A 12,913-nucleotide genomic window follows, 5' to 3' on the forward strand; every position below is an offset into this window, starting at 1 on the left:
TTCTGAATAATTCTAAATAGCATGACAAAAAAAGATATGAAAGAATTCCTGCATCCCTTCGATGATCTACATGAGCGAAGTATCGGAATAGAATCAACTATGAAGTTGGCCAAAACTAATCTATTGTGACTTGGGATGAACAGCTACATAAAAGGCTGCATTCGTCAATGTTCCATTTGTGCTAAATGTGGATCATCGCAACAACACCAGTACAGCTGTCTTGCCCCTTGCAAAATATGGTATTTGACAGATGAAAATGTGCAACACAACAGTATCAATTTCATCACAACAACAGGCTTGTTAATCATTGTCATGACAACCACATATCACATTTTTTCAATGTTTGGACAACTACAACCAAGGTTAGAGCAATGTAATAGCGAATTCGTTTATTATTCAGTTCCAACCTGGATCGGGTATCAAGATTGGGTTTGCTTGTTTTCTGATAAACGTCAGTTTGATCATTTGTTTTTAAAGCCTACCTTAGGTTGAGGTTCGCACTGACAAAAACCCCGCTAATAAACGAATTCGCTATAAGTGAAACTCAATAATTTCTCATAGTAATTCACCAATGCATTGGCGCAACCTCAAAACATCATCAATCTTTACTATTTACTAGGCAGGTCTATAACTCATTTATCACTCTCTCCCAGATTTAAAGGACAACATATTCTATTTCGTCGTTTTCCGGAAATGTGTTTTGATAGGAATATTGTGAATAGACGACATTCAACGCAATTTTCCACTATAAACGGAATGAAATGAAACAACAAATCAGTGCCAACATTTCAAAGGGACGTAATTGCATTTGTAAACAATGGCTTTAGCCGTCGATTTCTCGCGAATGAAAGCTCACTCATAAAAAATAATGACACCAGCAGGTAGATGAATGTTTCCTCTAGCAGCTAGCATTGTAATTTTGGAGAGGCAATATTTCATTCGTGAGAAATTGACGGCTAAAGTCATTGTTTACAAAAGCAATTACGCCCCTTTGAAATGTTGGCAGTGAAATAAGCGAAACAGCTTCAAAAGATTTCGTTTCGAAGCAAAATACACGGAATATCTCGATACATCGCACACCCTTAACGTTTACTCTGTTATCAAAAAAAAAAAAAAACAAGTTCCGGCGATAGGGAGGGGCAATAAATACTTACAGCTGGCCATCCGCAGCGAGCAGACCTGCCTATCCAGCGGGTACAGCTTGAGGTTCATCGGGCAGGCCAATGTCAGCGAGATTCGTATACTGTACAGCACCGAGCCGTACGGGAAGATTCGGATGTACACGTTCGGCATGATGATGTTATGGAAGTGGCCTTCCTTCTCGTTCGAGAAGAACAAATCCGGCATCCAGACTCGGTTGGCCTCGGTCAGTGTCAGGTACTTGAGGCGTCCTGTTTGAATCAAGGTGAGACAGAAATAGGTTTTTGTAATGCAAATGTAATAAGTATGTGCTACGAGGAGAGGAAGCAGATAACCAGCATCTCGCACCTCAGCAAAACACTGTCGGAAATTGCTTCGGTTTTCCGCTTCCCCTCAGAGCGATCGAAACATGGTGAAATAGACACACACACACACGCTTACAACCGACGACGCCGAGGCAGAGCAACTTCCTGTCGATAAGGACCTGTTACGCACAAAGCAATAATGGCTTGTTGTTTGGCGCAGAGTGACGGAGTGGGGGCAGGGGGAAGCTGGTTTAAAAGCGATAAATAATGTATCATATTTTCATGTCAGTTCAGGGATGCTGTGGTTACGCTGCTGTTGTGCCTACCGGTGCTGTTCCCTGGCATGGACGACGGTGGATCGGGTTCAACGTGGCTCCTGCCGTGGATGTAAAAGAGTCCTTTATGGTTTATGTAGAGCACATCAAAGCTGTCACAGGATAATTTGCGGTTGCGAACGTCGAAAAGTATGAATATTGCGTAACGTGGAATTGGGTGCTACATTTTAAATGACACATCGGTGGTGAATGCCATTCGTCAAGCAGTTCAAGCATGACTTTCTACCCGCGATTTCACAAAACTTTACCAACCAGAGGCCTGACTGGCGGCCATGTTTTAGATGATATCATCTACTCTTCTTCTTTTCCTTTATTTAACGTCGGTCTCTGTTCCGCAATCTAGTGCCAATCACCGACGGACATCGATTCAATGACGTTTATATAATGTCTGGGCCAAAGGGCTTATTGGTGTTAGTGAAATGTGCAAATGTTTAGTGGTGTTCGTATTTTATTGCAATGTTTATCTTTTTACACGAAACAGCTGTTGGCAGTGACGTATTTCTATCTGTTCGCAGATGTTCAGCAATGTTTACAACATTTTTGCTTCTAACATCAGCAAGCTGCCTGCTGGCCCAGACCTTATATAAATGTCCATTGACATCGATTGCCATCCATTGACGGCAACCGAATGCGCAGGAAGGCAGCTTCCACACCTGCGTAGGATATCGCACCCATTCAACACACATGGGCCGGGACCAACGGCTTTACTTCCCTTCCGAAGGAAGACGTGACCAGAGATTTTTATGCCTCAGAAAAATCCCACCGACCTCGGCTTTGGATTGAACCCAGACCCATTGGGGTGTTAGAAAGCAGTCACGCTTACCACTACACCACCGGAGCCGGCAGATCATCATCTGCTCTTGTCTTTCTGCTTATAACACGATTTTCCGTCCATTTCCACCATGTATACGTCAGGCGGGCCGAATTTAAATCCGGGACAGAACTTGTCAGTCGAGCTTCTCACTCTTCTTAATGTTTTTGAAGAATGCCCTTCGGAAAGTTGTGCGTGGTGTTTGACGGATTTGACCAATGATGCCAGGAATGTAAAATATTTTTTCTATTTTAATTTGGATTTTATTCGGAGTTTCTACTGCAGTCTAGCAGCTTGTACATCAATTTTGCTCAACACAATAAAAACAAACATCAATAAAAAACAATATTCATCGCTTAAAACACGCAGTGCACTCAATTTGTCAACTTTCCTTTCGAAAATATAAACAATTAACAACCCCATTGACGTCAACATTGATTCTGGCATCACTGCCAGCCAGATTGATGCAATCCCTCTGTTTTTTTTACTCCGCGATTGCTACTGTCAAATCGACCAATTAGAAACTGGCTTGGATTTGACAGCAAATTGGCTCGAAATCACTACCCGAAATCAAGTCCCGTCCCAGATTTAAATAAGGCCCGTGATGTTGCCTACTGTCAAACGTATAAGATTTAAATGGGGTTGCCAGCCTCCTGGGACCAACGAATTATTGAGGTTATGATTTGTATGATTGCAGATTCCCATCCCGAAATCAACGTCCAAGTCAGTCTGCTGAATATTTTTTTTTATATCTTTATTAAGGAGACTTTCAGCCCTGAATATACTGGATTATGTTGGGGACTACGTGCTTGCGGATTTCCAGACCTAGCATATTGTGTGCCTGGTAGCTGCTGATCAGTAGATCAGCAGCAAAGCAAGAATTGAGGGGAAGGGGTTTATGTTGCAAAGTTCCCATCCCGGGGATCGGCCACATGAAATTAATCTCAAATTACCCCACGACAACAAGCTGTTTCAACAAAATGATGGGAGCATATCCGCTCTGTCCCTGTCCCGTAAACAGTGGCAACCTTTCTCCAATGCGCACATTTGTTGCTCCCCGAGTTCGGAACCGAAAAGCTGGAAATTTGTCTCCGTTGCATCCCGAGATAATGCAGCGATCCTGCAACAACAAAGGTAATGTTAAGCGGTGGAGCTTAAATTTAAGTAGTCTACAAATCAACTTTTTTCCTGATTGCAAGCAATTATATTATTGAAGCGACTTACCATTGTGTAGAAGACCATTTTTCCTATTATTTTATAAGCCTTTTGATCATCAAAACGTACAGAAAAATGCAAGTTTTCAAATTCAAAAGCTGTTTACATTTGTTATCACCGCTACGACAACGGCGTCACGGGTGGCCGTGGCTGGTTGGATTTCACTATTATGAAACGCACCACTTTTGGTTACTTTTCGACAATCTCAAAATGTTGTTTTATTTCGAAGCTCGAGTGGTAGGAAACGTCATTTTCAACTGCTCGAATGAGATGGTTAATTTTGAAAAACAAACACATTTCATCGCTAGCTACGATTTGAGCAACAAATCGTTCGAATCAGCATTTCTCTTGAGGTAAATTTTCTTTTGAACATTTCCGCTCGACCAAAAACAAGGGCGTTGACGAGTTGATGAAAATCCTTTTCTCGTCCTTGACGCTATCACACTGACATCTCATGTGGGAGTGGGAGAAGTAAAGCAAAAAAAGGAAACTCATCCCGAAAAACTTTTCATTTTTTTCAATTTATGTACATGTTCTTCGTGGAGACTGGGAAACGCCATACAATCATACATATGGAGTTTTTTCCTCCTCTGCTGAAATTATGCTGACGAGAAAGGATTTATCAACGTCACGCCATCGCATATGGGTGGCATCAAACTGTCTATAAAGAAGTCGGGGCAGAATAAGCTACGAGCAAAAGCTGATGCGATGAGGAGTTTTATGTAAACAAAATTCACATTCTCCACCACTCACTGTTTGGTTATCCACTTCAAGGGAGAGACAGAGGAACCGAACAAAAATAAAGATTTTCCGGAGTGTTTATTTATTTTTATGAGACTAAGAGCTCTATTCATTCGGATGGAAGATGATAGTTCGTTCGGCCCATTTGACCGAAGTGACTCTGTTGATCCTTGGAGTTATTGAGGAACGCACGAGGCGTTTTGAGGTGCTGCTGTGAGTTCGTTTGATGGAATTGTTAAACTTAAAGCTAGCATGCCGTGTTATTAGGGATCGCTAGTATTTTGAACTCGATTTTGACAGTTCTAGATAAACATTTCAGAAGGTCGAACGATTCTCTTCATCGACTTTCTCTTCCATTAATAACTCAACTTCAAAAGCATTCCCTGCTGTGTTCAATGTTCTAAGCACAAGATAGCAACTTCTGCTATCAAACTGTGTGGCAAAAATAGCACCAAATGCATTTGCGTAGGCGTGGTTATCAAAAGAGAAAGTCGATGAAGAGAATCGATCAAAGCAGATAGGACCATTTGAAATGTTCATCGAGTAGACAACTCTCGATGAACATTTCTAATGGTCCTATCTGCTCAACTGGTTCAAATGGTCCTAACAACTCTTGATAGAGCTGGAATTAGGGCGTAACAGTTTTTGTAAACAATGACTTCTCTCGATGATTTCTCGAAACTCAAGTCACGGCCACGCAAATCAACATAACCAACGGGAAGAGGAAGACTTCCCCTATCCGATAGTAACGTTGATTTGAGTGAACGAGCCTTGGCTTTCAAGAAATCATCGAGAGAAATCATTGTTTGCAAAAGCTGCTACGCCCTAATTCCAGCTCTATCTAGAACTGCATGTTTGGAAGATTTTATTGAAGTTTTCGCAATTGATGAATCTACGCGAAACTGCACCAGTGCATGCGACACCTAGGTTTGAAATCCAAAACCACAAAAGTGATGATGTACTAAAAAATATTCCATACGATTTGACAGGTAGCCAAACGTCATTTTCATTTTATCATCATTTCCATCTGCTGGTCGACCGTAACGTAGATTCATCAATAGACCGTACCTTGAAGTGGAAATGCAATTTGGGCTATGGACAAAAGGTGGGTTCAGTGAGGGTTAGGGCGCGTTATGCCCCAAGGCAAGCTCGTTTAACAAATCGAATTGTGGACAAACGAAATGCTTCTGTGGTGGTAGCTTGGATGCCTTTCAGGCGCCTTCCCTCGTTTGATGAGGATTAACAAGACCTAGGGCGATACAGGAGTGACGAGAGTGACCTAGAGAGGGTCTATACAGGACCCTCTCTAGAGTGACCCGTTTCAAAATGGGAATGCTCCTATTCGGTTACCTGAGGTACAACCTGAGCTTTAAACTTCCTTCGCGGTAAATAGAATTGGTCTTTGACTGCTGATTGTGGTATATTATGTAGCTGCTGATTCTAGGCCAGATGAGGTTAGCTCTGGCCAGCTTCGTGGAGTTTATTAAGGTTCAACAATTTAATTTGTATTCGTCTTATTTTTGAAACATTCATTAATCATCATCATTAGTATACACATACATCACATTTTCTGTTGTATTGAAATATGCAGGAAGAAAAAAGATGGTTAAATTTTCCTCACCATACCAGTTGATATTTATGAAACATGAGCATTTTTGGTGTGGGGATATACACTTCCAATGAATTTTCCCAATACATTTAGAAAATGATTATCGAAGGATATTTCAAAGAGAAGAAGTAAATAAATAAATTACCCTTTGTGGAAGCTTAACATTAATAATCAGTCCATGACCAATAACCAAAAACAGTGCCGTACCGTTTTTGGAAACACGGCCTCATATGTTTATTTCCTCAATGTTGTGCCCAGAACACAACATTTAATGACATATCAAGCGTCTAATCCCTAAAGAATGATCGAGTAATATCATAAATCGAATAGAGCTTTCAATGAATTTATAGATAGCATAACATGCTTAAATCATATGTTACCTATAATGGAAAGACACTGTATTTTTATCTTTTTGGAAATCATGCAGATTCCTGTATGTACTCTATTATTTTTATATATTTGTGTAAATTTCGTTTTCATCGAGGTTTTCATTGAGTTTCTGGAAGTTAAAACAAATAAAAATGCGAACTATATTACTCTAAGAATTGAATTTATTGAATTATTTTAGCCTAATCCAAACCTATCGAACCGCCCTGAAAGTCCCTACACAGAAATTCCAAGAAAGCACTACAACTTACTTTGCTTGACAGCATCGTTTTCAACATTATTTTCAATTTAACAATCAGGTTGCTATGTGTACATAAGATATTGAGCAACGTGAGTTACTCAGAGTTACTCAAAATTAACTCCGGTTTTACTCATGATCGAAAGGTGTCTTGCCCCCAACAAAAACGAACCACTTTTCTGTCAAACGGGAACCAGCTCGTGATAAAAGAGTAAGAAACCAGTTGTCTCCTCTTCCTCTTTGGTTGTGCCAGGTTGGTCGGGGCAGATGCCATGCGTGAGTAAGTGATGACACAGGACATTGTTATGTGCAATTCACTTTAAAAGGTGCGTTTCATATTTCACCACATAAGGGACCATCAGGGCACCCGATTAAAGCGATTTGGACGGGTAGACTGGGAATGCCAACTCTCTGTTGATAACATTTCGTGGATAAAGAGCGTGCTCTTCTCCCCACTCATTGGGGCACCTTCCTGTTTGGGGGCTCGTCTTTTTGACCAATTATGCGATCTTGTTTTCCGTGCTGAGCACCAATGCTACCGACGCCAGGGGGGCAGCTCCAACACCTGCACACTTAATCTAGCTCGACAAAATCTCCAACAGCCGATTACCTCGGCATTTACTTTTGCTCTTATCTCTGCAAAATATCTGTTTGTTAGATGATATCTGTTTGTTTTACTGAATCTCAGCAAAATTAATTGCAGTACTACTCGACTGTTGGAATACCGTCGAAAAAATTTAAGTGTGTGGATCCTACCTATCGACCCATCATATCATGAACCGGGGACCAACGGCTTTACTTCTATTCCGAAGGAAGGCGTGATCAGAGATGTTATGCCTCAGATCATCCCGGCGGCGCTGACTGGGATTGAACCTGCTGGGTTCTAACAAAAACGTTCTTTCTTTGATCGTTACTAATAAAAACACGTTTCCGAAAAGTTCTCGCGATTTGTACGTTTATTCCGCGTTGTTAAATCGATTTTCCATTGTGTTTTTTTACCTGTTGTGCCCCCTGTCCGCCCACAGGTTATGGGCCCAGTGTTAGTGGTGCGGATTGGTTGAAATTTCGGTTGTAAAATCGCGAAAGTTTCCGGCGGTTCCCGTAGCAGAAAAGTGGTGTTCCCGTGAGCGAATGAGAAGAAAGGAAGATGGCGGATCGGCAACGTTTCCCGCTCCCGAAGCTAACGAACCACAATTACCAATCCTGGAAGTTCCGGATGGAGATGTTGTTGGTTCGGGAGGACTTATGGCAGGTTATCAGTAAGCCAAGGCCGGCTGTTGTTACGGACGAGAGTGATTGGACCAAGGCGGATTTGAAGGCTCGCGCGACGATTGGGCTGTGCATTGATGACAGTCAGAAAAGTTTGGTGAGAACTTGTACCAGTGCCAAGGATGCATGGAAAGCCTTGAAGGATTACCACGACAAGGGATCAGAGGTGTACTTGCTCAAGAAACTGACGCATTTGGAGTTGAGTGAAGATGGAGGCATGGAACAACACTTGCAGCAGTTTACCGAGCTGTTGCAGCGTATTGCGGATGTTGGAGATCCCATCACGGATAAGTTGAAGGTTGCGATGCTGCTTTGTTTATTGCCGGATTCGTTTGATGCTTTAGTGACGGCTCTCGAGCAGCACCCTAGTGCAGAGCTTACTTTGGAATTAGTGAAATCCAAGCTACTTTCCGAAGCCGAAAAACGACGTGAACGGTCCAGATCAGCTGCTGCTGCAGGAGGAAAAGCGTTAAAGGTGGAATATCGTCACCAGCCCCGTCAGCAACGAAGTGCTAGTCGAAGTCAAGAGACACGGGTTTGCTTCCATTGTAAGAAACCTGGTCATCTGAAGCGTAACTATCGGAGTCTGCAGAAAGCATCCGGGAAGAAGCAGGATGAAATCACAGCGAGCCAGCCAAAAAAGGCAGACGCAGCAATGGCAAAGCAGGCGCAAAATGTTTTCGACGGACCGTTTGCTTGGATTGCTGGGAATGCAGAACATGGGAGTTGGTTTGTGGACGGCGGAGCCTCGAAGCATATGACGGGAAAAATAAGTTTCTTTGAATCTCTACAGGAGCAGAAGGGGATGAGCGTGATGCTGGCGAACGGTGAAAAGGCAGTCGTCGAAGGTGTAGGCAGCGGAAAGATAACCGGAGTTCAGGTAGATGGATGTCCGGTGAATATTGTGCTGTATGTTCCGAAATTGGCAAGCGGCTTGATTTCGGTAAGTACTTTCGCAAAAAACTGCTTCTGTGTGTTATTTGGTGAAAATGGCTGTGAAATCCGGAAAATCGGTGGAGAAATTGCGGTAGTGGCTGATAGTTGCGGTAGTCTCTACAAGTTACGCGTTCCAAATCAAGCGATGGTGAGCGTCCAGCTGTCCCACATGCTCAACTGCCAGCATACGTGGCACCGACGACTCGGCCATCGTGACCCGGAAGTGATCAAGGCCATTCACAGGAACGGCACAGTTGAAGATATGAAGTTGGTCGATCGTGGTGTGCGTACGGTGTGTCAGTTCAACCGAGGTTCGAAGGAAATTTTGAATGTCGTCCATAGTGACGTCAGTGGTCCGTTGGCTGCTACTTCCAGCGGCAATCAATATTTCCTGACTTTCATCGACGATTATTCTTGCATGACCTTCGTCGTACATCTATTGCGGAGAAAATCAGAGGTCGCTGTGAAGGTGAAGGATACCGTTCGTTTTTGCAAACCTCAAGTCGGGAAAACTCCTCGTGTGCTGCAGTCAGACGGTGGTGGAGAATATGTTGCGAAGGAACTGCGAGGATTTCTGAGAAGCGAAGGGATAGTCAGCCAGTTGACTGCTCCGTACTCCCCGCAGCAGAATGGGGTGGCGGAGAGATGAAACCGCTATCTGAAGGAAATGACAATGTGCACGCTGTTGGAAGCCGGGTGGGAGACGACATACTGGGGCGAGGCAGTGTTGACTGCCACGTATATTCAAAATCGATTGCCATCACGATCGATTGGTATGAGTCCCTATGAACGTTGGTACGGTCGTAAGCCTTCGTTCGAACACCTGCGAATCTTCGGAAGTGAAGCTTGGGTGCAGATTCCAGCGGAAAAGCAGAAGAAGATGGAGGTGAAAGCCCGCAAGCTGGTTTTCGTAGGGTATTCCAATCAACAGAAAGCTTACCGTTTTCTTGATAAAAACAGCGGACGGATTACAATAAGCCGGGACGTTCGTTTCTTGGAAGATGTGGATTTTGGTGCGAAGCAGGCATCGGGCAAGCCCGAGCAGGTGTCTGAAGTGGAAAGTTCAATGGTTGAGTTGGAGCCGATGCAGAAAGTTGAAGAGAAGCGTGAAGAAAACGAGGAAGATTTCCTAGAGTATTAGTCTGCCGAAGAAGTATTTTACGGTGAAGAAGCTGATATCGAGCAAGGAGACGTTCATCAGCCGGACCAACGCCAGATGCCAGTACGTGCATCCCGTGGAACTTTGCCAGCGAGGTTCAGTGACTATGTGATGGGCTTGGTGGCGATGGAAGCTGACGAACTGACGTCATTCAAGGAAGCGATCAGTGGTGTCGATAAGCAGGAGTGGATCAATGCGATGGCAGAGGAGTATCGTTCGTTGATGTCCAACGAGACTTGGGAGCTTGTAGACCGTCCAGAGAAACGAACCATCGTAGGGAACAAGTGAGTTTACAAGCGAAAGCTTGACTCTGAAGGCAACGTTGACAGATTTGAAGCGAGACTAGTCGCTCAGGGATTTTCCCAGCGCTTTGGTTCGGACTACGACGAGATCTTCGCTCCAGTGGCACAGCAGTGTACTTTCCGCGTACTACTGGCTGTAGCAGATCAGCGTGGCTAGATCGTCAAGCATCTGGACGTCAAAACGGCCTACACTGCGAGAAGAAATCTTTATGAGATAGCCACCAGGGTTCATCGCCAAAGGAAGAGAGCATCAGGTTTGTAGGTTGCGCAAAAGTCTTTACGGCCTCAAACAAGCGGCCAGGGTTTGGCACATGACAATTACGGACATTCTCATTGGCATGCGGTTCGAGCAATGCAAGGCGGACACGTGCTTGTACCGGAAGCGGCTCCAAGGCGATGATTGGCTATATCTTCTAATCTACGTGGATATTTTGATTACGTGTGCACATCAGGAGGAGATCACTAAGGTTGAAGAGTCACTGCAAGTGAAGCTGAGCATTTCCAAGCTGGGTGACATCAACTGTTTTCTCGGAATACGAGTCACGAGGAACACCGATGGATTCATCATTCTGGACCAAAGCGTTTTCATACGAAAGCTGGTAAAACTGTTCGGAATGGAAGGTGCGAAAGGTTCGAAGTATCCACTCGACCCTGGGTATTTCAAAGTTATGAAGGAGAGCCGAAACCTCAAGGACAACATTGAGTATCACAAGCTGATTGGATCACTGCTGTACCTAGCAACGAACACCCGTCCGGATATTGCGGCTAGCGTGGGAATTCTCAGCCGTAAGGTAAGCTGCCCTACGGAACTTGATTGGAACGAGGCCAAAAGGATCGTCCGGTGTTTGATCCACACAATGGACTACGGTTTGAAGCTCGGTGGAAAAACTGAAGCCGAAGAGCAGTTTTTGGAGGGTTTCTGTGACGTCGATTGGGTGGTTGATACGAGCGATCGCAAGTCGTGCAGCGGTTACTTGTTTCGCCTAGGGGGAGCCACAATAAGCTGGACCATCCGCAAGCAGAACAGCGTAACAACATCCACCGTAGAGGCGGAGTACGTAGCGCTATTGGAGTTATTCACGAGGACAACAAAGGATGTATGGACTTCGTAGCACTCGATCAGCAGCACCGCAGGTCAAAGCATATCAACACTCGCTTCCACTATAGCAAAGACCGGTGTGCGTCGGGGGAGATAGAACTTCGGTTCTGTCCGTCTGAAGAGATGATCGCCGACATTCTGACCAAACCTCTCTGATCGTTGAAGATCGGGAAGTTTGCAGCAAAAAGAGAAGTCTGATTAAGACTGCTTCAGATGCAAGCAAAAGCGTTGCGAATTACGTCAATCTATCCAGCAGGACAAACTTAACGAATTTCAAAGTCGATACGTATTTTGGAATGTACTAATAGCGTAGCATAGCGTACCTTCAAGGATTTTGAACGTACCTTAAAGCTTCCCGGAAATGAAAATAACGGTTTTTTTTTCGAAATTAGTCATTCCGTTCAGTGTGCCAAAAACAAGCTTGAACACACCTGGGCACAGTCATTGGTACTGTTTGGCACCAATGGTTACAATTTTTCTGATCTTCAAAGTTACTGGCAACACTGAACTTTTTCTGCGCCTGTGCAATGTGCATGTGTCAAAATTTGTTATTGATGTTGCCACAATATAATCAATTTGTTTCAAAACACAACCGTGCATCTCCACCAAGTCTAGCCATGGATTCTCCTAAATCGAATTGTCAGCGCACATCCTGATGCCTGTCCAATGAACTAGGTACATCATTTCGCGCCGGATTGCGTACAATCATTCCGACCACCCAGCATGAAGAAATCCTGCAGAATGATGGAACGACCATGGTTGACTACCGGGTAAAGCAGTGCATAAGAACGCTCGTCAACGGTTGTCGGGCTCTGCCAGACGATCGGCGACTTGCGATATCTGTGCATCTGAACTCCGATTCTTACCTCCACGCGGTGCTCGGTGGGATTGCTGGCTATTATGCGTTGTAGCCAGAAACGCGAACAAGAACGGGGGAGTCCGAAGGTTTTGAGTGTGTGCAGGATGGGACCTAGTCATGTCTTAGGCTCATCCGATTACCGTGCTCAGTCTTTCTGGCGGCAGTCAGTTGTCTACCGGACTTTAAACAATTGTAGATAGTGGATTTCGTGTGGCTAAAGTTTGTTCAGGATGAATGCATTCTGTAGGCAGAGTGTATGGACCTGCTTCTAGCGTCCACGTTTGAAGCAACGGAGCGATTCGGGCTGGCAGATGGAACCTCCCGTCTTAAGTGTTTCCGTTCAGTGTGACAGGGGTGAGGCACTGTCCTATATTTTTTCCCCAAGGGTATAGATTGGGAACAGACTCCGGCGGCTTCGGCCCGAGAGGGTCTCTCCCGTACGACATAGTTGATTGAATGAAAAACACAGTCAGCTATGGTGAGGGTCGACGGACCCTGGCGAAAAATA

At 44.3% G+C, this 12,913-nt stretch overlaps 2 protein-coding genes across 4 annotated transcripts in view; both read right to left on the reverse strand.

The window, feature by feature from the left end:
- LOC135698974 (uncharacterized) overlaps positions 1-12,913 on the reverse strand; it is a 330,343-nt gene that overhangs the window by 68,477 nt on the left and 248,953 nt on the right. The gene's annotated exons all lie outside the window — the stretch shown is intronic.
- GluClalpha (glycine receptor alpha 1) overlaps positions 1-12,913 on the reverse strand; it is a 313,027-nt gene that overhangs the window by 27,320 nt on the left and 272,794 nt on the right. For all 3 annotated transcript variants that reach the window (XM_065219133.1, XM_065219135.1, XM_065219134.1), the window contains exon 7: positions 1,155-1,391. In XM_065219133.1, coding sequence (XP_065075205.1) covers positions 1,155-1,391 — 237 coding nt within the window. The remainder of the gene's footprint in view (positions 1-1,154; positions 1,392-12,913) is intronic.

Source organism: Ochlerotatus camptorhynchus, unplaced genomic scaffold, assembly GCF_037179485.1.
Source record: "Ochlerotatus camptorhynchus isolate MF236.1 unplaced genomic scaffold, CSIRO-AGI_Acam_v1.1 ptg000099l, whole genome shotgun sequence".
In the NCBI taxonomy this organism is placed as follows: Eukaryota; Metazoa; Arthropoda; class Insecta; order Diptera; family Culicidae; genus Ochlerotatus; species Ochlerotatus camptorhynchus.